Source organism: Taeniopygia guttata, chromosome 8, assembly GCF_048771995.1.
Source record: "Taeniopygia guttata chromosome 8, bTaeGut7.mat, whole genome shotgun sequence".
In the NCBI taxonomy this organism is placed as follows: domain Eukaryota; kingdom Metazoa; phylum Chordata; class Aves; order Passeriformes; family Estrildidae; genus Taeniopygia; species Taeniopygia guttata.
In genome coordinates this window covers 842,894-867,945 of record NC_133033.1, presented here as the reverse complement: position 1 = coordinate 867,945, position 25,052 = coordinate 842,894, and the positions used below count along the sequence as shown (strand labels likewise).

The 25,052-nt window shown below is 45.0% G+C and overlaps 1 protein-coding gene across 5 annotated transcripts in view; it reads right to left on the bottom strand.

Annotated features, from left to right (window-relative positions):
- Nucleotides 1-25,052, bottom strand: part of LRRC7 (leucine rich repeat containing 7) — a 96,171-nt gene that overhangs the window by 39,390 nt on the left and 31,729 nt on the right. For all 5 annotated transcript variants that reach the window (XM_030279495.4, XM_032749806.3, XM_032749804.3 and 2 more), the window contains exons 2-9: nt 16,819-17,021; nt 12,854-12,971; nt 11,926-12,004; nt 10,517-10,606; nt 7,894-7,950; nt 4,274-4,337; nt 926-1,000; nt 320-464 (exon numbers count right to left, since the gene is read on the bottom strand). In XM_030279495.4, coding sequence (XP_030135355.3) covers nt 320-464; nt 926-1,000; nt 4,274-4,337; nt 7,894-7,950; nt 10,517-10,606; nt 11,926-12,004; nt 12,854-12,971; nt 16,819-17,021 — 831 coding nt within the window. The remainder of the gene's footprint in view (nt 1-319; nt 465-925; nt 1,001-4,273; nt 4,338-7,893; nt 7,951-10,516; nt 10,607-11,925; nt 12,005-12,853; nt 12,972-16,818; nt 17,022-25,052) is intronic.

Genomic DNA, 25,052 nt, shown 5'->3' with positions numbered 1-25,052 from the left:
ATTTCCTTTTTCCACTGTGAGTGAGCAGCAATCCCATCGTCACTCTCAGACTGATTTTTACATTTAAATTAAATTAATTCTGTCCTTCTTGGCTTCTTTTCCTTAAAACAGCAAACCAGGTGGAGCAACAGGGAATTGTGCTCCTGACTTTCCAAAAATAGGACTGTCCAGACACCATTTTCTGCCTCCTTTGGGGTTTAATGGCAGGCCTTGCTCTGTGATTAGAAGATCCCATAAATAAAAATAAAAAAAAAATAAAATAAATTTTAAAAAATTAAAAAACCTATCAAATAGAGGGGAACCCCAGACCTTCCCTCACCTATGGAATCTGGCAGCTGCTGCAGCATGTTGGAGGAGAGGAGGAGATCCTCCAGCCCCTCACAGCCTGAGATGTCCAGGTCGACCGTCTCGATCCTGTTTTTGGACACATCCAGGTACACGAGCTGTTTTAACTTCCCTATAGACTTAATAGCACGTGAGACAGAGTTACTTGAGCAGATAGAGCTGTTAATTAGAGCGTTAATTAGAGACAAACACACAAATCCAGCTGATCTGGAGTTATCTCAGCACCCTTTGGATCGCTGCTCTCCCTGCGGCAGGGCTGGGTGGGCTCAACCTCAAAGGAACAAAATTAACCCCTCCCAGTTAATTAATGTGATCCAAATTCATTAAATCTGCTGGGATTTGGCATTCCTGGGCATGCAGCTGAGCTGTTTCTGCATCTGGAGTCAGATCCAAGGGATATTCCCAATTCCCACCTTCCAGGAGCTTTTCTGTGTTTAATCATCCCAAAAAATTTTATATTAATTAATTAATGAATGACTCTCTGCACCCACCCAAGGAAATGCACAGGCAGGTGTTCCCTGCCAGACAAACATGGGAATCACCAAATCACCCAATAAGTCCCTAAAATAAATGTCCATACCCCAGGTAGCACTTGCAAGGAATTATTGTCCATCCACAACTCCTTCAGATTCTGGATTTGTTCAAGAACCTCAGGCTGAGAAAAAGAATAAATAATTATGGGCATCTAAGCAAAGAAATGTGCCTCTAGTTAGATAAAAATCAACATTTTCTTAAAAAAAAACAAAGCTCTTTTCACTTCCCTTAGGTTTTTTACATCCCATCTCAGCCTTCCAGGTGTTTAAGGACAAGAAGAGAACATTCCCTTTGTGCAATTTAACCACTGCTGCTCTTTACCAAAACTTGTAAAATTTAAGAACCTTTTGCAAAAGAAATGAGCCCAGAGGACACATCCTGGGGAGATTTAATATCTGCAGTTGGCACAGCCAGGAGTCAGGATGCACAGGGGATAATGGGCACTGATAAAACCTGGAATTGCAGAATCAAACTTTCATCTGTTTTATTCCTTTCAGGGTATCAGCGAGAGGAGCTAAAAAAAGGCAATTCCCCAAATCACTCCTTACAGCTGTGAAATCCCAGAATTACAAACCCAGCCCACAAATATTCCCTGTTTTCCTTTCCCACTAAACACTTTCCTCAGCAAACCAACACTTGGAATTTGCCTTTGCCCTCCCAGGTTGTAGAGATTTTTTTCCCCAAAGCCTGGCAGAACCTGGTGTTAAATGCTCCACGAAATGTTCCATTCCAAATGGAATATTTCGTGGAACTGCCTTTGGAGGCAGTTCAATTGCCCTGGAATGGTTCCAACACAGGCAGAAGCAAATGGACCTGCAGACCCCAAGAGAGCCCTGGAGTTCCCGCGTGGTCTGGGTTGGAATGTTGCCATTCCCAGAAGAAATCTGATTTCCCACTTGCCCAGGGAATGGAGGGAGAAGCTCCTGGTGCCTCAGCAGGTAAGAACAAAGCTGGTGAACAGGAGAACTCACTCCTTGTTTTCCACATCTCCACATAATGAGTGCCTGTTAAGAACTAGTGGTGAGCATTTTAAAGATGATTTATTTTGCCTCTGTTAATTCCATTGAAATTCTGCTGTCCTTCGATGATTAAAACCACTTTTCATTTCCAGGCTGAATTGATTAATGGCCATTTGATACTATTTGTTCCTGTGCTGATTAATGTTTCTTTATCCCTCTGGAGTGTTCACGGGCTGAGGTCATTGTGGATAATCATAATTTCCCCTCTCAACTTTAATTTGCTTTTCAATCCCTCTCATTAACAGACACCTTTCTTCAAAGCCCGTTCCTGGGCTGTACAGAGCACACTTTGATGGGGAATTCCTTGGACTGTAATTTCCCAGGATGATGGAATTTCCCATTCTTGTGGAGCACCATGGAATATTCCACATTATGGCACACCATGATCCAGATGGGATCTCGTGGATGGGTTGGTATCAAAGTGCCATTCAAAGTTAAAAGTGCCATTAAAACCTTGTTTGTCTCTGTTAGAAATGCTTTGGTTTGGGCCTGTTTGGGGAATATTCCCATTTCCCACATAGGCTGCTACAATTGGAATACAATGGGAATAGGATTAGTAATAGGACAGAAAAGGAATAGGAATAAAATAGAAGAGAATAGCAACAGGAATAGAACAGGGATAGGAACAGGAATAGGAACAGGAGGGAACCAGCTGGAAGGGTTTTACATTGACCACCCAGTCCAGCTCCCTGACCAATTCATTCTGACCAAACCTTAAAGGATATTATTCAGGAAATTGTCCAAATGCCCCTCAATCCGCCTTTCCAGGAGCCTGTTCCACCCTCTCCATGCAGAAAAGCTTTCTGGGATGGAGTCTGAATGGAAGACTCACAGGAATTAAGGAGAAAGTTGAATTCTATTTTATCCTCTCTCTTTTTCCTTCCCTCCCTATTCCCTTCCTGAATTTCTCCCGAAGCCTTGCTGCTGCCTGCAGCCTCCTGGACCTCTGGAGCTGGCTGGAGAGAAGCCAAACCTGGCAAAGCTGCTGCCTGCTCCTTGCTGGGAGCAGCCTTACCCTGCTCCAGGGCACAGCTGCTCCTCCTCCTCCTCCTCCCCCAGGTTTGACTCCCCAAAATAAACCAGGGAGGTGCCAAATGTTGGGATTTGCTGCTCCCGGAGTGACAGCAGCTGCCTTTTCCATTCCTTGGTGACAGCTTGGGGACAGCTGCTCTTCAGGGAGCCAAAGTGGCATTCCAGGAGTGCACAGCCTCCCTGGATCTGGGATTCCTGATCCCAGCTGGCAGAACCAGCTTGCTTTGGCCGTGGCAGCCCCGTGGCTCCAGCAGGAAGGGCTCAGAGCTCCCAGCCCCAGGGGAAGGACAGCAAAGGAATGAGGACATCTTTGGAGTCCCAGGACACCTGAGAAATGAGGCTCTCCCACACCACCAACTCACCTTTCTCCAGTAAAAAGGAAATTCCTATGGAAACCCAAGTCTGAGTTTCACAATCCATGAAAACAGAACCTCTTAATCCCTTTTTTCCCAGGTGTGAGTTAAGCTAGCACCACTTTTCCTGACATTCCTGCACATTCCCACTGTTCCTTGGCCTCTTGGCCCATTTGGCTCCTGGCACTTGATTCCAGCTCCTACATTTTGGCCAAAAAATGAGTAAACTTGGGAATTCTGGCCCTAACAGGAGGATGGGATCGCCCCTCTCCTGATCGATCACTCGTGGGATCACTGGGCTGCCAGGGAATACATGGAAATACATGGAATATTGTCCAATTCCTTTCAAGCACCACAAACCCAAGCCACCCCCAGAAGAGAGGCTCTGAACTCGGGCAGGATTTAATTCCTACAATTAAAATTCCAAGCAGCTCTTCTGAAAATTTCGCTCTGTTTATCCACGCTGAAGACTTTAATTAAAAATCGGAGTTAAATCCTCTCTTTCCTCCTGCCTGGAATAAATGAGCAGCCTGGAACAGGGCGGGCTTTGCTCCATAAAACAGATGTAGAGACTTTGCTACAGCTTCGTAGCACCAGGAGACATTTCAGGGTTTGTTTGAAGTGGAATTATCTCAGTTTTAACTAAAGCTGCAGGAGCTATTCCCTTGCAGGACTGCAATCCCTGCTCCTGTTTTTCCATGGCTCCCATCTCTCACTTCCTGTGCTGACAGCAGGGAAAATTCCCAAAAGATTTCAATTTCAGGGAAATTAATTCAGATTTTGGGGATGAGTTAGGGGCACAAACTGCTTATGAGGATCAGAAATGACCTCTGCTGGAATTGCAGAATGCCAGACTGGTTTGGGCTGGAGGGAAATGTGTCCCTTGCCCAAGGCCAGGATCCCACAAAGCCTCTCCTGTAAAATTTAATTCCCCATGGACAGAGCCCCCAAACCCCCAGGTTTCCCCTTAAAAACTGGAGCATTTCTTACCAGCTCAGAGAACTCATTATTGCCCAGATCGAGCCTCTCCAGCTGTGTCAGTTTGTGCATTGACCTGGAACAGAGGAGCAAAGACTCCAAATGAGATTTTAACTGGCAAAACCTATGCCAGGTTCTGGTGGGATGAAAATAAAGCTGCATTGACACTGTGATGGCAAAAAAGAATTGCACCAGTTCAATGCTGATGCAAATTTCAACAATCTATTCCATCCTTGAGACATTGACCGAAGTCATTGAACTCAAAAGCTAGCAACAGTTATTTTCATACAAAAATAAAACAAAATCTTGGCAGATTTTTGTGTATTTGCTCAGGGAAAATGCCCCATGTTATATCAATGAGTGATTGAAATGAAATATAACAGAAATTGTGGCTTTTTGAGAGAGATTTGTGCATTTGCTATAGTTTTTTTATAAAACACATAAAGAAAGTGTTTGGACTCTTGAGCCAGGTCCCCTGCTCTGAGGTTCAGATTTAATCAAGTTCAAAGTTAATAAATCAATTTTTGCCTTTGTTTCCATGAACAAAACTGGAGCAGGGCTTTATCCCAAGTACAGAATTTCTCCTTAAGCCCAGACAGACCAAAGTGAACCAAACACCATGCTGGGTTTGGGGGGGTGGGGGGGTTGCAGTGAAAAAAGAGGATAAAAATAATTAAATCATTTAACATGAACTGCAACAGGCAGTTCAGAGGCCTTCCGAGGTAATCAGATCCTAATCAAAAAATTAGCATAGCCTTAATTGCTGTGATCTAAAATATCAACCATTCTATCTCTGCAATTTGTACCAGAGGTAAATGTGATTATTGTGAAAGGGCTGTGCCTGAAAATCAGAGCCCTGGTTCAGCATTTCAACCTGGCTGTGCTGAGAGCACTGCTGCTCTTTTATTGCCAGAAAATGTCACTTTTCCTTTGTTAAAGCAGGGAAATATACTCAAAAAAACCCAGGAATTAAACTGCACAGGAATAGGAAATAAACCCCAGAAAAGCAGGGAATAAGTTCCATGGAAATAGGGAAATAAACTCCTCAGAAACAGGAAATAAACTCCATAAAAACAGGAAATAAACCCCACAGGAACAAGGAAATAAATTCCACAGAAACAGGAAAGAAACCCCACAAATCCAGGTAATAAACTGCACAGGAACCTGAAAATCAACTGCACATAAATAGGAAATAAACTCCACAGGAAGAGGAAAATAAAATTCACAGAAATAGGAAAATCAACGGCACAGAAATGGGAAATAAACTACATAGGAACAGGAAAATAAACTCCACAGAAACAGGGAAACAAATGCCACAAAACCAGGGAAACAAACTCCACTGAAATGTATCACCATATATTATTATAATTAATATTTTAATTATTACACACATTATATATTACCTATATTATCTATATTTTAATATTTTCGATATCTCTGTTATATCTTTTCAATGATTAAATCCTGGAACTCTTCAGAGATTAAATACACTCAAATTGGTAAAAACCTTTGTCTTTCATCCCAAATTCTTTTGAACACAACTTCAGCGGCTTTGGGTTTTCCACTGTAAATTCAGCTCCAAATGCAACTTTTAATTATTTGTGCCATTTCTACAGTCAAATAAACAATTAGAGACTAAAATTGATGCGGGGGCAGATTAATTTCAGGGAGTTGGGACTCCATCAAAAAATGAAGCTCGGCCGATGCTGCCAATGGAAAATGAGATTTTCCCATTAGCTGCTGCTATTTTTATCTCTTTCAGATAATTTATGTTTTGCTTGTGGGAAGCTTCGTTACAGTTTCTGTGTGGGGTCATTTTACAGAGATGGATCAGGACAGGAGAAATCTTGAGCAATGCTCAGTTAAATATTCCCTGCCCGAATGAGAATGGGAGAATGAATGTGCTGACAGCACAGAGATTTCCCACAAAAATGGGGAATCCCATTGATGGGATCCCATCTGGAGCTCTCCTTCCACTCAGGAGGGAGTGGAGACTTTGGGCCATGAGGGTGGAATTTCCACGAGGCGCAGAATAAAATAATTTTATTTTAAAATTATTTTTAGACGTGGAATGTGGTTTTTAAAAGGCTACAGAGGCACGGAAATCAAGAACAGGAGGGTGAGGATGGGGGATTCTCCAGGGTTATCCATGTTCTCCCCTCCCACCACTCAGGGCCAGCAGGTTTTTCTCTGGAATTCAGCATTCCTAAGGAGATGGAAAAGAATCTTTTCTCTTTTCCTTCAGAAAAGAACCTCAGAATTCTGTGGAAAAGACCTTAAAGCTCATCTGGCCCAAGGAAGGTGTCCCTGTCCATGGAACTGGATGGGATTTAAGCTCCCTCCCAACCCAAACCAGCCTGGAATTCTGGGATTCTAGGAAGAATAATTAATAATTAATAAATAAAAAATAAAATAAAATAAAATAAAATAAAATAAAATAAAATAAAATAAAATAAAATAAAATAAAATAAATCTATTTAAAATTAAAATAAATGTATAAAATAATACAATAAGATAAATTGATAAAATAAAATACAATAAAATAATAAAATAATAAATAAAATAATTAAAAAATAAAAATTAATAATAGATTTTCGAACAACTTTACCCCCTTTAACAATAGGAAAAGCCCTTTTTCCTAAAGCAAAACAATGGGATAATAGTTTATTTCCAAAGCAAAACAATGGGAAAAGCCATTTTTCCCTAAAGCAAAACAATGGGATGCATTTCCCAGCCTCTTCCCCAAGCAGCAAACGGATCCATCTTGGAAAAGCCTCAAGGGGAACCTCATAGCAGCAGCTGCTGATTAGAATATTGCCAATATTTTAATAAGGCAGTGAATCTGGGGGGGTTTGAGTTCCCCAACTCAGCCAGAGCTGCTATTTTAGGAAAACAGGGCACCTGGGAAACTGCAAATATTTGTGACCCAAAGTTGGCAAACACTTCCCATCCTCATCGGGAACTTGGGAGAAAGCGGAGCAGCAGCTCAAAAAATAGCAGGAGAAAGTGAAATTTTCCCTAAATTTATACCCCAAATCCCGGACAGGTTCTCAGCTGATTTAAATTGTCTCTGCCACTGACTTCAACACACTTCCAAAAACCTGGGATTTTTGCCAAGCAGCTTCCTGAAGTGGGGTTTGGGAAGTGCTGAGGAGTGGGAATTTTATGGCAGGGATTGTTTGTAAGTCACAGGGAAGCTTTGCACCGCTCTGCTATCAGGCTCCTGGAAGTAAAAATCACTTTTATCCAGCAAATTCCTGCCAGAAGGGAGGTAAAGGATTGGGAGATCTGTAATCTCAGAATGTTTTTCTGGAATTTCTGGATTATTCCCTTAATTTCTCTCTCTGGAGCAAAGCCTTGGCTGCAGAAGGCACAAAATATTGTCACTCCACGGGGTTAGAAACTTCAAATTTTCAAATTTAACCTCTGCAAAACAGCCAATGGTATTGATAATAGAAAGAATCTTGTTTAATTCATTTGATTCTGTTCTACCTTCAGTAGAATTTCTTTTAGAAATGCAAAAACAAACCCCCAAAAACTCACAGAAGCACCACCACTACATTGCTACCAATCCAAATATTTGGCATTTTTGGAAATTCCAGGTGAATAAATGTAAATGCCCCAGCACTTACTTTGGTAGAGTTTTCAAGTGGTTTTCTCTTAACTCCAAAATTCGCAATTTGACAAGCCTGGAAATAGGAGAAAAAATAATTAATGCACTCAAAGAATCTATCAGAACAATTGGAAATTATTCTTTTAATTTTAAGAAATGTGTTTTATGCAAAATAACATCCAGTTCTTGTGGGACAAAAATCAGAACCAAATAATTTCTGTGATGTAATGTAATGTCTGCCCTGATCTGAATTCTCCTGAAAAGCTCTGGCATCGATCAGGTTTTCCCAGCAATTTAAAATTTATTTTATTCACGACTCCAGCAAGGCAAACACAGGAAAAGTTGGGAAGTTTGGAAGGAACAAAAAAAGCCAACAAGAAAACAAGAGCAAGGTTTGTAAGTGTAAGGTCAAATAGATCAGGCAGGAGGGAAACAGCAACAATAATAAAGGAATTAGAGTCACTTAGTTCATATAAAATCAGCACTTGTGGAATAAAATGTTTTCTGCCAAAAGATTTGGGCTCCTAAACCTGTCCTTAATGCCAAAATTATCAGCCCAACCCCAGCAGGGCTCTGCCAGAGCAGGATGGGTACAAACACCACACTGAGGCTTCCATCCATCCTTCCCCTGGATATTTGGATTTAGATCTGATGCCAGGGGGTGTGATTATAATAATTATCATTAAAGTAATAAAAATTACAATAATATATAGTTAATAACAAAATAATAACAATACTAATAATACTAATAATACTACTAATAATAGTAATAATCCTCAGCATTTTTATCTCCCCCGGCTTGAGCAGCCCAGCATCAATCCCAGCAGGATTTTGTCACATTTTGTCATTTGGTTTGCAGAGCTGAGCTGATGTTCCCATAATAAATAAATAAATAAATAAATAAAATAAGTAATAATCAATAAAATAAAAAATAAAACTTTCACCCAAGTGGCTGCAGGACCAGCCTAAGGCTGGGCTTGGGTGAATTCTGTGACAACACCAAAGCTTTGCTCTGCTGATCTTTTGTCTCCTGAGCTCCTCGCCCAGGGGGACAATCCCAGGGCAGAAATTCCAGCAGTTCCCAGTGGGATAAACTCCCCATTTTTGCCAGGGCTCTGCAGGGTGGGGATCCCCAGCTCCTGTGAGAATTGGGTTAACTCTGTGTCCACTGGGAAAAGAAAAGCTTGTGGGGGGAGGAGAAGTGTTCTGAAGGGTTTGCTTTGATTCCTACTACTTTTCTTCCTTTTAGTTACTAAATTTTAGTTACTTCCTTTCAGTTAATGAAATTTTCTTTATATCCTTGTAGGGTTTTGAGCCTTTCTCCTACTCCTGTCTCCCAGGAAGTGAGCGCACTGGTCAGTGGCCAGCACTGAACCCACCACACCAGTTGGTGCAGGGGCTGGGAGACCTAAAAACACAGTGAAACCTCTAATTAGTGAAATCTCTAATTGGTGAAATCTCTAATTGGTGAAATCTCTAATTAGTGAAATCTGTAATTGGTGAAATCTCTAATTGGCCAGCCAAACCCACCACACCCTGGTCCCCACCACCTCTGCTCTGTCCTTACCTGGCGTTTTTGGCTCTGCTCTGGCTGGGTTTATTTTTGCCCTGCGGTCTCTGGACTCCTCTCCCTCGTTCTGCTTCCACATTTCACCTTTCCATGTTCCACCACTTCCCTCAGCCACTTCTTCCTGCCCTTCTGAGCCACAGCTCCTCACCCTCTGTGATTTCTTGGGGTTCAGAAGGGCCAGGGTGACCCCAAAAGATCATAAAGACTTTTTGCTTCCCTGGCCCGACGCAGCCAAAGAAGGAGCCTGGAATGCTTCCAATTGCATTCTCAAGGTTGTTTATTTCTTCTCATCTAAACATTCTTTACTGACCTGCTGAGCTCTGCCTAGCAAGGAGCCCATGGCATTCTGTCTGCCCTCGGGGCGGTGTTTGCATTTTATACCAAAAACTAGGTGTGCTATGTTTACAATAACGTGCCAATATCTGTCATTTATGTTGGACAGTGTGTCCCCATCCCAAACCAATAGAAAAATGTCACCACCACACCAAGGCATGGAGAGCAAGAAGAAGGGAAAGAAGGCCAGGACACACCAAAATCCCTCCACCTTGTACCCCCTTGAATTATATTCTAAAAATCCCAAAATTCTACTTTTCCACCCTGTGTTAGTTCAAATATCACACTGCTAAAACCCTTGTGACTCATACAATTAACTCATACAAAATTAACAGCTTTTTCCACGGGCTAAAATGGAAGCCACAGGTGTGTTTGACTTCATGCCAAGGTCTCTGAGCCCCTGCCAGGGTCTGGAGGCAGCCAGGGCAGCCAGAGGGGTGTGCTGGGCTCCAACAACCCTCCTGTCCCTTTGTCACCAGGAGGGGACCTGAGGTGACACAGCTGAGCCACTGCAGAGGGATGAGCCTCTGCAAGCCCTGCTGGCCCTCACCTCTCCCCAGACTCCATCAGCTCACCACCCATTCCTGCTCACACAACACCCACCCATGAGAACAGCGCTGAAAAGCCAAAATCTCTGGGGTTTGTGCTCACTTTTCCAAGGGGAGCCAGCTTTGAGCCGGTCCCCTGGAGCCTGAGCTGGGTTCAAGCACAGGAATGTGTTGTGGTGACTCATCCTTACCTTCCAAAGTTAGCTGGAAGAAACTCCAAAAAGGCATCGTTTAGATAGAGCTGGGTCAAATTTAGAAGTTGTGTGAAGCCATCTGGCAGCCTAAAAAAACAGAGCAAACCTTAATGCTCACCCCAAGTTGCCATGGAGATAATAACAATGTATATTTAGAAGCAGAAAGGTGACTTTCTCTCTCACCTACTTCTTCTACCCAAATTCTGAAGAACTCACTTTTAACAGACATTTTTGCCCATTCCCATCTTCTCTGCATTGCTACAAATATTAAATGCAAAGGCCTGGCACATTCAGGGGACAGCAGCCTTTTCCCCCTTTCTGCTTGAAGGATTTAAACCAAACTTGTCTCTCTCCTCTCCTCTCCTCTCCTCTCCTCTCCTCTCCTCTCCTCTCCTCTCCTCTCCTCTCCTCTCCTCTCCTCTCCTCTCCTCTCCTCTCCTCTCCTCTCCTCTCCTCTCCTCTCCTCTCCTCTCCTCTCCTCTCCTCTCCTCTCCTCTCCTCTCCTCTCCTCTCCTCTCCTCTCCTCTCCTCTCCTCTCCTCTCCTCTCCTCTCCTCTCCTCTCCTCTCCTCTCCTCTCCTCTCCTCTCCTCTCCTCTCCTCTCCTCTCCTCTCCTCTCCTCTCCTCTCCTCTCCTCTCCTCTCCTCTCCTCTCCTCTCCTCTCCTCTCCTCTCCTCTCCTCTCCTCTCCTCTCCTCTCCTCTCCTCTCCTCTCCTCTCCTCTCCTCTCCTCTCCTCTCCTCTCCTCTCCTCTCCTCTCCTCTCCTCTCCTCTCCTCTCCTCTCCTCTCCTCTCCTCTCCTCTCCTCTCCTCTCCTCTCCTCTCCTCTCCTCTCCTCTCCTCTCCTCTCCTCTCCTCTCCTCTCCTCTCCTCTCCTCTCCTCTCCTCTCCTCTCCTCTCCTCTCCTCTCCTCTCCTCTCCTCTCCTCTCCTCTCCTCTCCTCTCCTCTCCTCTCCTCTCCTCTCCTCTCCTCTCCTCTCCTCTCCCCTTCTCTTCTCTTTTCTCTTCTCTTCTCTCATTCTTCATCCCTCTCACTCTTCCTTTCTCTCTATTTTTCTTAAACTGAAACATCAACATTTCACCCTTTCTCCCCTTCACTCCACTTTGTAAATCCTGGATTTACAACTCTTGTTGTTGCTATTTTTGCAAGATTTTTGAAGGAATAAGGAATAAGGGCTGGCCAAGTGTCCAGGTGAAGCCTCGCCCCTGTGATCAGAGACTGCCCAGCCTGACTGGCACTAACAGATCTCAGACAAACCCACTCTGGGTTGAAATTAGAAACAATTTAAATAGTTTGAATTTAAACAATTAGAAAGACATTCAAATTAACCCTGCAAAAAGACTGGGTAAAAAGCTCTGAGCTCATTTTGTGCCCTTGGAATGAGCAAAATGAGCTCCTGGTACTCACTTGGACACGGGGTTGACGCTGGCTTCGATTATTGTTAAACACTTACAGCACTTAATGTTTTCTGGGAAATCTTGGATGCCTAAAAAAACATGGAAAGAGTATTAGATACACAGAAATATTTATTAGACACAGACAAATATTATCTACACAAAAACTGTTCAGCCTGGTTTGTCCATAAATGCTTAAGTGGGATTTCCAGCTCATACTTCAGCTCGAGCAGGAAGGAAACAGAGTTTGGAATTACCATCCAAAAGGTGATGCTCAAGCCCTAAATAAATACATAAAACCACAAAATTATAACTCTTCTGCTACTGCTTGATTTATATAATGCTCCAGAATTAACAGTGACATAATCTGTGCTGAGATTTGTGACTTCATCCCTTCCCAAGCCACTTTTCTCTCAGAGAATCCTCAGTCTCCAGACCCCCTCACAGGAAATTTCCCAACACTTCCAGGAATTCCTAAGCCTCATTTTTTAAAAACTAAGACCCTCGAATTCAGACAGCAAAGGCTTTTAGGCCCATCGACATGAAAATGCAGAATTGGGAATGCACAGCAGCAAACCAGTCCAAATAAATCCTGGGAATTGCTCAAATCCCCAACACCAGAGCTCAGTGATTGAACCCCTTTGGAAGTGGAATGCTCCTAAGTGCACGGAAAACTGGCCTCACATTCCTGTTCCCAGCTGGGCAGAAGCCCCCAGAGCACAGGATGCTGAAGAAAACTCGAATTTTTAAAGGAAAAACCAGAGCTGGATTTGCACAGAACCTCCCCAAGAGCGCCGGGCGGGAAACCTGAGACGGAGCGCGAATTTCCGCACCGCGAGGAGGAAAAGCTTCATCTTGGCTCCCAGTTTTTTGGGAGCTTCATCTCAGCTCCCAGTTTGGTTTTTTTTTTGGGGGGGATCCTGGGGGTGGGGAGCCCTCACCATTCTTGCTGATGTCGAGCTCGCGGAGGTTGACCAGGCTGGCGATGGACGTCGGGAGGCTGGACAGGTCGTTGTCGGGGATGCTCAGCTTCCGCAGGGCTTGGCAGTTGAACAGTTGCTGTTCCAGGGGTTCCATGGGGGGAAAAAACCACAAAAAATCCATTTGGGATCATTACTGACACACAAACAGCACAAATCCCCCGCTGGCCGCAGCAGAGTTTTTGTGGGGTTTTTGGGATGGCATTCCCACGGTTGAGAGGGATAAGATGAACGGGTCACGGGATGTTCAAAGACACTCAAAGCTGTAAATTCACTGCAATCAATATCTTGTGATTCTGATATCACTGCATATAATTCGTATTTATTGCTGTGTTTCATATTTGTCATAGAAATCCCCAAATTTTTGTGCCTCCTGGTGAATTAGAATACTTGATTTCATAATTAAATTTCACGGCAGATTTTGAGTTACTGTGACTGCATTAAGACTAAGTAATTATCCTCAAGATCCAAAAAACGCTTTGGCGTTATCCAAAGGATACTTCCTTGAAATCCCTGCCCAAAATTCAGGACTCAATTCTAATTTTCCCATCAAATTCCAATTTTATAGAAGTGGATTCCCGGTTTTCACCAGGAATTCCTTTGGGAGCTGAGTAGGGCTGTTAACTCGGAGTTCTGACCCCACCTGGACACACCCAAGGCTTTGGAAGTGCTGGAAGGAGAAGCCAAATTAAAAATCTTCCCTCTGGAATGATTTCGTGAAGTGCTGTTGCACCAGAAGGAATATGAGACATGGAATGTGGGAATGAGGTCCCAAAATTGCTTTTTTTTTTCACCCACTGGGTGCTTAACAGATGTTTTTCCCAGTTTCCAGAGCTCCCTGGCCATCAGGATTTTGTTGGAGTCATCATTCCCTCTGCCCAGGAACAACTCTAATTCCTCTCAGACCAAATCCAAGTGATGCTACCGAGCTCTGAGTTATGAAATCAGGGATTTATTCTGCACCTCTGGGGAGAATTCCAGCCCACTCCTGTTTTTCTGGATGCTGATTCCAATGACTCCACTCTCATCCAGATCAATTTTCCCTTTATTAGTCATCAATTCACTTGACTCATACAAATAAAGGATTTTTTTTTGCAGCAGGAGAATGAAGTCAAAGGCAAAGAGAATAAAAAGACTTTGCTGGATTTAGCCAAGAGAGTTAAAAGTATAAAAACATCTTGTAAATCCTTAATAAACCAGAGAAAAACAAGAAATGAAGAACTAAGAATCAGCAGGAAAAGAATCATCATTATGATACCTGAAATGTAAAGTAAAAATAAAATCAGAAGGAATGAGTTTAAGTTATCAATATAAAATAATTTACTGGACTCTAAAGCATCACATGAAATTAAAATAGAGCTGGACTCAGTTAAGTTGTTTCCTCATTAAATAATAAAACATGATCAAAAGTTTTGATTCGAAAGAATTCTGTAATATCAGGGGCACAGAATATTTGGCAAAAACCCAGAAAATTACCAAAAATTTCCTCTGGAACAAATTCTTTGAAAACACATTTACAGAGGGAGGAGAGAATGGTAGAATTTAATGTATAACACAAAAGTTCTTGTTAAGTAATACAGTGCCAGTTTCATGGGGGAATAAAGGCATTTTCTCTCCTGGAATATTAATTCAGTGATGAAAAAAAAACGCCTTGAGCTCTGCAGCAAAAACACCTCGAGCATAAAATTTGATAAAGGAATTATTTCAGCTGTTGAATTCCTGGTAACAATTAATAAAGGCTTAAGACAAAAACCGATGAGTGCTATTAACACTGCCATTAATCTTCTCTTCCACATGGCCAAGATTATGTTAAATTCGATTTATTCTAAATTAAAATTATCACCTTCATCCCAGTTCCAGCATTTTGGACCCCTTCCCTTTGGTCATCATTTTTCCCATACAGGATTCTGGCATCTTGCTTGGATATATTTGTTTTCTGAAACACTTTGATCATTCCAAGAGGCCCAAGCCAAATATCCCAAAAATCCCTCCCTAAATGAGACACTTCAAATATTCCTCAGTAGCAGAAGGAAAAGAAGGGAATTAATTATTATTATTATTATTACTATTAGAGGAAGAAAAAAGGGATAATAAGAAAAAAGGGAGAAGAAGAAAAAAGGGAGAAGAAGAAAAAAGGGAGAAGAAGAAAAAAGGGAGAAGAAGAAAAAAGGGAGAAGAAGAAAAAAGAAGAAGAAGAAGAAGAAGAAGAAGAAGAAGAAGAAGAAGAAGAAGAAGAAGAAGAAGGAGAAGGAGAAGGAGAAGGAGAAGGAGAAGGAGAAGGAGAAGGAGAAGGAGAAGGAGAAGGAGAAGGAGAAGGAGAAGGAGAAGGAGAAGGAGAAGGAGAAGGAGAAGGAGAAGGAGAAGGAGAAGGAGAAGGAGAAGGAGAAGGAGAAGGAGAAGGAGAAGGAGAAGGAGAAGGAGAAGGAGAAGGAGAAGGAGAAGGAGAAGGAGAAGGAGAAGGAGAAGGAGAAGGAGAAGGAGGAGGAGGAGAAGGAGGAGAAGGAGAAGGAGAAGGAGAAGGAGAAGGAGAAGGAGAAGGAGAAGGAGAAGGAGAAGGAGAAGGAGAAGGAGAAGGAGAAGGAGAAGGAGAAGGAGAAGGAGAAGGAGAAGGAGAAGGAGAAGGAGAAAGGAAGGAGAAGGAGATGGTACCTCAGGGCTTCCTGAGCAGGATTTCCCCAGGATCCATTTGGGATTTCTGGGGATAGAACCCAGCTGGTTCTGTGCTGTGTCTCCAGGAGAGCTCAGGCAGCTCCCCACAGCATTTTTCCATGAAAATAAAAGGGTTTTGGTGGCCCTGCCCCACCATCTGTGCAGAATTCCTCCATGGAGTGAGACGTCTCAGGCAATGAACCATCACATCCCAGCAAAGCAACCCCATGGCTTGGAAAAAGCCCATTTTGTACTTTTGTAAATGGAAATTTGTCAAAGTCTCTGTGCAGCAAAAATGGGAAATTTGCTGTGAGATGATGGAGAATGAAGCAGTGTTTAATTAAATATTTGTAAGCATCTTTCATTACTGTGGAGAAAAATGCCATTATGGCCTGGATCCCATCCCTTCATGCTTCATTATGGAGCCAGCACCTGCCATTGATTGGCTTCTCCACCTTTCCCTCCTTTGTTTCCAGAACATTTTGATTGCAGTAACTTTTCATTTCTTATAGCAAACACTGATCAGCAGGAGAACGGATTGGAAGGTTCCAGAAGGGGAGTTTTACATGGGAAGGATGGCTTGGATGATCTCAGGGCAGTTAGGAAACTCCTGCTTGGACAGTTGGCATTTCCCAGGAATATCCCACAGGGATAAAGGGCTGGTCCTGACAGGAAGGAGAACACTGGAATTCCCAGGAACATCCCACAGGGATAAAGGGCTGATCCTGCCAGGGAGAGCAGCCCTGGCATCCCCAGGAATGTCCCACAGGGATAAAGGGCTGGTCCTGACAGGGAGAGCAGCCCTGGAATTCCCAGGAATGTCCCACAGGGATAAAAGGCTGGTCCTGACACAGGGGACAGCCCTGGAATTCCCAGGAAAGTCCCACAGGGATAAAGGGCTGATCCTGACACAGGGGACAGCCCTGGAATTCCCAGGAACATCCCACAGGGATAAAGGGCCGATCCTGAAGGAAAAGCAGGGATGGAGAGGATCCAAAGGCAGTGGTGGCTCCTGATCCAGATACTGGATACCACAGGAATTTCCGAGGCCAGAACACTTTCTTTTGGAGAATTGTTTTCCCAGTTTCAGGCTCCAAGCTGCCCCATTCCTGTGCTGTGAAGAAGGAGCAGGAGTCCCTTCTCCTCCCAGCTCAGCCCCAATTCCAAGGAATATCCCTGGAGCCCCCATCTCCACCTGCCCCCAGGAGCTCCAGCAGCCCCAGAGCCGGGCACACGTCCCAGGCTTTGCCCTGGAGCCCCAGCAGGACGTGGATTACCTTGGGAAGCTCCTCAATCTGGTTGGCATCGAGGTAAAGCTCCTCCAGGGTCCTCTCGAAGTTGAAGACCTCCTTTGGCACCTGCTGCAGGCCACAGTGGGAATAATCCAGCACGGAGACGATCTCCTCCTCCCCGCGGAAACAGCGGCACGGCACCAGGCGGCCGATCAGCTTCCTTTTGCTTGTCATCTCCAAGCAGCATACTGGGGGGAAAAGGGAGGGAAAACGGGATTTCAGCGGCCTTTTGGGGGAATGCTCTTGGGAATTATCCTCCGGATTGCAGCTTTCCCCAGGGATATCGGGAGCCAGCGTGGTGCGGTGCCCGGGGCACCTTGCTGGAATGGAAAGGTGGGATTTGGAGTGCAATGGGAAAACCTGGACCCTGCAGCTGGTCCCTGCTCTGGGGTGGAAGGGAACACGCCAAGCCCAGCCACATGTGGGTCTCAGATTCAGTCAAAGAAAGAAATTGAGAGTTTCTAGCCAGGCAAAAAGTCTGGGAAAGAGCTGGGAAAGAATGTAAATAATTCTTTATCTCTCTTGTTCTCACATTGTTTATAGTTAAGTTCTATCACTGTGCGTCAAGCACTTTGCACCAGTGCTGTGGCTGGTTTTCACTTCAGAACCAATGGATTTGGCCTTTGCAAAGCTCTGTATAAAAGAGCAGTGTATTTTGAATAAATCAGAGTTTTACTCTCAGCAGCCTTCTGAGTGAGTTTCTCCATTCCCGTCCTGCCTCGACAGCGACAGCCACAAGCCCGGCTTTCATGGGAAAATGGGAAGGCACAGAATCCAAACCCATCCATCCAAACCCATCCATGGAAGCACAGAGCCAGGGCCGCTCCCTGGCCCAGAGCTGGCAGGGACGAAGGTGGAGGCACCTGGGTGTGATTCCCATGGGAAATGGGCATTTTCCCTGGATCCCCACACCTGCAGGGCTCCTGCAGCAGCTGAGGGAAGCAGGGATGGAGCCCTGGGCTACAGAGCGATCCCAAACCCTTCCTGCTCCTCCCGTGCCACCAGGCTCTGCTGGAAGCTCCAAGAGGGCATTTAGCAAAATCCATTCCTTTTCCTGCACTAAATACGCATCCAGGAAGTTTTCCCAAACTTCTCCCACCCTCAGTCCCAGTGTGCCGACCCTCCTCACCCCCAGTGTGCGTGGGCACCCCTAACTCAGTGAGTAACTTTGCACAGTGCCCTACTCCTTGTGGAACAAACCCCTCAGGATGGAGGGAACGCTCCAAAAGCGGATTTGGAACACGTCAAGAAGCCCCTAAATCTATCCTGAACACCTTTAGGAGTTACTTAAACATTCTGGATAAACCAGGCTGTCCTGAAACATATTTGCCACAAAGGCAAGGAGGGCTCAACCTTCAGCTCTCATTTTCCAAAACAAGGCTTTGAGTTATATTTAGGAAAAAAACTGCACTAAATTAGTCCAAATAAAGCAAAATAAGTTTTTTATAGCAAGCACCAGTATGGAATCGAAGGACCAGGGCCACGACTGAAACGAGTGGAATTTCACACCCTGTGGGCTCATGGTAATTAAACCTTTTATTAATTTCAGCATTATTAATTTCTGCTCTGGCTTAATTCCAGCTTTGGTAATTACACTTTCCTTCCCTACATTTTGCTCTGTCCTGATGTTCAGAGATCCTTTCTTGGTGCTGGTGCTTGCTGATGGAAAAGGCTCAGTCCAGGAGCCACCCCCTGCCCGAGCTGAGTCAGGGACACAGCAGCTCAATCCATTCCTTCATCCCTGCCAGGGATTCCTCATCCCTCTTCCATCCCCCTGGAAGCACCAGAGCTTGGTGCTTTTCCCCATTTAACAACTAAAATTCCCCACAGCCGAGTCCTGAGGTCATTGCCCCACGTCACACATTACACAGGAAGATCAGAGCCTCCAACAGAGCACAAAAATCAGATTCTTTCTTGAATAAAGACAGATAAATGAGGAAAGCAACATAAAATAACCTGCTCCTTTTCAGCTCCAGCAAGCAGCTCATTATCAGTTCCTGTGGTTTATTGTCTTATAAAGAAACTCTTTCATCTGAGGAAAACAGGAGCTTTATGGAAATCAATTACAATAAATTACAATCCCTTCTCAATTCACAGACTTTTTGTGCAGGAAAACATGAATCCCTGTTTATCAGGAGTCACAGGAGAAGACATTTCCCTCACCTGCTGGAAAAACTGAGAAAACTGCTGCAGGTTCACCCAGCTGATTTATGGAAGGGATGAAACAGCTCACCACATCCCAACATTCCAAATGTCTTGGGAAGGAATTCCTGGCTGGGATGGAATTCCCAGAGAAGCTGTGGATCCCTAAAAGTGTCCAGGGGCAGTTTGGGACAGTGGAAGGTGTTCCTGCCACGGCAGGGGTGGGGTGGGATGAAATTTAAGATCCCTTCCAATCCCATCCATTCTGGAATTTTGGGATGTCCTGAAGAGTCCAGCTGGGGGTGCAGAACAGAGGTGGTGAAAATGCTGCTACAAAAAGCTCCAGAAGTGGCCTCTGTGTGGTTGGCAGGATAAATCAGTGTTTAATTTGCTGTTTTGCAGGATACATTAATGACGGATTTCATTTTTCTCCCAAACAAGTTTTCCATGGAACACTTCACAGGAGTGCTGGTATCTCAGGGAGTTGTTGCAGTGCCACAGCCAGAGCCAAAATTCAATAAATAACCAGAATAACCAGAACCAAAATTCAACCAGGACCAAAGGCAGCAGGGTCTGGGCTCTCAGGGTCCATCTGAGCTGTCTGACCGGGCAGCAAACATTAAACTCCTCCTGCCTTTCCAATTTCACTCAGAAAACTCCAAGAAATCCCAGCTGCAGGGATCTGGCAGAGCTAGAAAGTTACTGAGAAATGCTGAAAACTGAGAACTTGGAAGTGTGGATGGGAGCGTGGCAGGGCTGGAATGAGCAGTAAAACATTTGCCAGAGGGTTCAGAAAATAGGGATTATTTCCAGAGCAGCAGGGAATTCTCCTCAGTTCCTCCTTTGTCACACATCTCACACAAGGGATGGTTTTTCTGCTCCTGTTGCCTTTCTCTTTTAGCAGCACAATCAACACCATTAATACAGAATTCCTTCCCAGTGTCCCATCTAAATCTCCAACAAAGAATCCAATCTAAACCTCCCCTTCTTTAAAGCACATCCCTCTTTTCTCCAGATCCCATGAAAGACTTGTTTGGAAAGCAGGAACCCTTTCTGGAGCATTTACCAGGATTCCTGGGGGGTTCCAGGGCAGCTGCTCCCTCCTCTGCCCTAAGGAAGGCACTGGGAGTTTCCCAGCTTGTTCCAATTCCCCAGAATTTACATTTCCTCTGCAAAAAAAGATTCGATAACAGCGACTCCACATAAGAAATGGAACAAAGCTGAGCTTAAAGTTGGAATTAAAAAAGAAAACGACCCTCAAATTTCCTTTTGGCCAAAGTCTTTTCCCCACAGATATTCTCCTGCCACTGGCCAGACTTGTGTTTCCTTTCTTCCACTTGTGTTTCCTTTCTTCCCTTTAATTAATTCTGTGGGCTGCCTGGCTGATTTGCACAGTGTCCAGTTGCAGTCTGGGTCACTGCAATAATTAGGGAACTTCAAAGCTCTCGGAGCCATCTTCATTTCCAGCACCACATTTCAATTAGAAACACAGCCCTGTTAATAATTCAGAGCCTTGAAGGAACGGAGGAAGGCTCTCTCTGCATTTACAACCACGTGGAGCCTTTCTACAGCTCTGCCACCTCCTCATCCAGATCTTGGTTTTTAAATTTGCTGCTCACCTTTCTGGGAGCTGCAGCTTTGTGGGCACCAGATTTGCATGAACGCTGGGAGTTTTCAGCACTTTTGTTTTTTTGCTCAGGGAGTTGTGTAACTCTCACTACCTCTACCTTGTATTCTTCATCCCAAACTTTTGTCTCCAGCTGTAATCCCGTACTTGTGACATGAGAATTGTGCTTATGTAAGCTCTGACATCAGTCCTTGCTGCTGTTTTGCATTTCCTCCCCGTTTTCCCATTCAGAAAAGGCCTCTGATGAGGTGCAATCTGCTTATTCTCTGCCTGAAAAGCAGCGTTGCTCTTCCTGAGCAATCCAGGGCAAGGCTTTCCACTGCCAGAGGGCAGGGATGGTGGGATAACGGGAAGGAATTCCTGGCTGGGATAATGGGAAGGAATTCCTGGCTGGGAAGGTGCCACAGGGTCCCAGAGCAGCTGTGGAACCAGCTGATCCCTGGCAGTGCCCAAGGACAGGCTGGACAGGGCTGGGAGCAGCTTGGGATGGTGGGAGGTGTCCCTGCCATGGCAGGGGGGTGGAATCTTTGATGTCCCAAAAAAAAAATCAGAGACAATCAGTCACAGGTTGGACTCAGGGACCTTGGAAAGCTTTTCCAGCCTCAGGAATCCTGGGATTCTCCACTGCAAGTCTCTCCACTTTATCCAAATTCCACTTTTCCACACCCTGTTTAGAAGCAAGAAGCGTTTTGTTCCAAACTTCCCCCCTGAGCCAGGTGAGGGAGGCAGGAATGTCCCTGTTCTGCTCCTAATTGGAAATGCAAAATTCGGGATTTATTCCGGTTTAGAAGCCATTGGCAGTAGTCTTCATTAACCTTCCTAAAAGATTAAGGAACTCTGGCTCTAAAGTCACAATAACAGAATGATTAGGGAACTTCCAAAGGGGAATTGGCCTTATCAAAGAGAGGGGTGTGCAATATTATCTGAATTGTTTTCCTGCACAGAAATTCCCAGATAAGCAGCATATCTCCCCCAGAAATGCCATTTAATGCTGGTAATTGAATTCTCTTCATTATGTCCCCATTACAATGGTCTGCATTCAGGTTCACATTCAGATTGGGCTAATCCTAAAATAAAATAACCAAGCATGAAAAATCAGATTTCAGCTTTTGTCTCCTGGGAATATTAATGAGGGGAAGTCTCCCTGGGTTTGCTGCAAGTCCTAGGAGGTCCCTGGAGACCTGAACACCTTGAGATCTGGGCAAGGTGCAGAAAAAGGGTGAAGTAAAGCTGAAGAATTATTTCTACCAAGTATCAGTTTTGAATGCCCAGACCTTACACCTTTGGGGTATAAAGGCAAATCTTTATCTTTTCTGGTAAGATATTCATTGATTCCAAAGGTTACTATTGGCCTTGCCTCGAAATTCCCAAATTCCTTCCTTGAAATTCCTACCTGAAGGAGCTTTTCTGAGCACATGGTTTTGGATAATCCTAGATGGTGATGACTCCAGTTGCAAAGGCAATTTTAGTGACAGCAAAAGCAGTTGTAGGGGTTGGTTTGATCATCAATAATCTGTGTCCTGTTCTCCCTACAGACAATTCTTGCACAACCTCAAGGAAAACCCCGTATTCTTTTTATAGAAGTGACAGAATTCCAGTAATTTGTTGCACATTAGTGGCACATGTTGAAAATTAATCATTATGCTGTTAATTGCTACAAATTCCAATCACTCTGACAGCTCACCCTGCAGACATTTCAGCAGGAGAGAATCCCAATAAACAAGAGACATTTCTTGGGGAAGCGTGCTGTCTGGAAATCAGGGAATTTACATTTCTGCTTGGATCTTTGATGTGTCACAGCTTTTATGTGAAGTAATCCTTTCGTTTAGGAGATGATGTGCTGTGAAATTTGGGATGAAATGGGCTTTATTTGATGCTTTAGGGAGCAATGGCTGGAAGTGCTCTCCAGAGGAACAGCAGAGAAAACATCGTTTACCTGCTGAAGGCACCACGGAAACAAATTGGGATCTAAGCAGGAACAACAAAACTTCTGGGTTTCTTCCTCACAGGTTCCTACAGAATCCCCAGTTACTTCCCAGTGGTTTCTATCTCACAATCCAGCTGCATTATTCCTGACACACGAATCAGCTTAGCAGGACTGCAGCAGGAAAAGGGAACTGCTGGGCTGGCAGTGCCAGGGAGGGGAATGGGAGCCACAGACTGCAGCCAGGACAGGGAGTTTTAGTTAAAAGTGACAGCTGGCACAGACATGGAATCACAGAACCCTGGAATTGTTAAGGCTGGAAAAGATTTCCAGGACCTGCGAGTTCTGCTGTCACCCAGCAGCCCTGGCCAGGTCCCCAAGTGCCACATCCACACATTGCGTGGGCACCTCCAGGGATGGGCACTCCAAACTCCCTGAGCAGTTCCAATCCCTGACCCTCTTTCCATGGGGAAATTCCTGCTGGAGTCCCCCCTGAGCTGCCCAGCCCAGCCTGGGGCCGTTCCCTCTCCTCCTGTCCCTGTTCCTGGAGCAGATCCCAAACCTGGCAGGAGCTGTGCAGAGCCAGAAGGGCCCTGAGCCTCCTTTGCTCCAGGCTGAGCCCCCTCAGCTCCCTCAGGGATTCTCCAGCCCCTTCCCGGCTCCCTCAGGGATTCTTCGGCCCTTTCCCAGCTCCATTCCCTGCCCTGGACACGCTCCAGCCCCTCAGGGTCCCTCTTATCCTGAGGGATGAGGGACTTTTCCCTGCCTCTCTCCCATGGGATGGGACATTCCCACTGGAGCAGGTATTACTGAAGTTCCAAGCTGGAGATTAAGCTCATTTCTGTCTTTCCCAAATCTCTGGGATGCACACAGCAAACTGCCTGGAAAAGGTGTGGCTCCCTCAGCGTGAGAAATGTTCCCATCCAGGCACAGAACCTTTTCCTTTCTGAGCAAAGCAGGGATTTTTGAACCATTAAAAATTCCAGTTCTGACCCCATGCCTGGTTTTCTGCCACCCCCCCCCCCCCCCCAAACTGTACCTGGAGAGTTTCTATCCCACAAGGTGGCCATTCTTATGGATATTCCCACTATTTCCCAGCTTTCATTTCCTTCTTTAACCTCCTCTGCTCTTCGTTACTCCCCAGCAATAACTTCTCATCTGGCCCATCCTCTCCTTCCTTCCCATCCCAATGCTCCTGGATCCCCTCTCTCCACACATCCCCTTCCCATTCCAAGCACAGGCCCCAGCCAGATCCCCCTTCTGGCTCCCACCCTCTTCCCTGATCTCCCCAAACTCTCTACAGTGGGTTTAAAGTTCTGCATCTCCACAATTATTTCCTGCCTTTCTGTCCTATGGAATTATCCTTTCTTTACTATGGAATTACCCTCCTTCTAGGAATTCCTACAGAAACATTCCACTGACCTGCACAAACATAGATTTAGTTCTTCCCCTTCTTCATTCCCAACTAAAAACTTTTCCCTGCTCACTCTGCTATTTATATTTTGGCAAAAAGCACAAAACATTTTGCTGTCCACCCTTCCTCTTTGTCCTTCCCTTTCCTGGCTGTGGATGCAGTGCTGGAAGATGTTTCCATGGCTGCTCATAAATGGAATTCTGGGAATGCCGAAGCCTGTGGCTGTACAGGGAATGTCAGCAGCAGGGAAATCTCAAAGGCACAATTCCCACAAGCAGTCATGAAAATTGGTTGCTCAAATATGAGAAAATGATTTCACATTAAACCTGACATTTATCTCCATAAACACCTCATTATCCAGAAAATCCTGAGCCTGTCTCTTCTGTATTTCAGTGCATAGCATGGAATCCTGGAATAGGAGGGACCCTAAATCCCACCCAGAGCCACCCTGCCATGGCAGGGACACCTCCCACTGCCCCAGGAGCTCCAGCCCCAGTGTCCAGCCTGGCCCTGGGCACTGCCAGGGATCCAGGGGCAGCCACAGGTTGCCCAGAGAATGTTCCCTCATAGAATGCCTCACTGGCAAGTGGTTCCTTGAAATTGGATTTCCCTTCCCTGAGGAAACCTGTGGCTGGCACATCCTCACTTCCTTCCCATACCCCATGTTTAAACTCTCCAATGCCTCCTGCTCTTTTGTGGTTTAAACAAGTTTTGTCAGGGCCAGGTCCCCCATCAAAGGGAGATGAATTTGGAATTCAGGACTCAGAATTCAGAACTCAGAATTCAGGACTCAGAACTCAGCACAGCACTTCTAACAACAAAGTAAAAATAAAGAATAAAATAATGAGCAGTTTGTGGCTGTAAACTCTTCCTCCAAATCCAGTTACCAGCTCGGGCTGGTCGCTCTCCAAATGCTGCACACAGAGCTCCCTCCAATATTTCAGCTGGAACACCTCCAGAGTGTTTAAGGAGCAGGATGATGGCAAGAATGTTCAAGGACAGCATGGAAAGGTGTGGGAACCCTGGACATCCCTCTGGCTGCCTTGGCTGTCTCCAGACCCTGGCAGGGGCTCAGAGCCCTTGGCACGAAGTCACAAACACCTGTGGGTTCC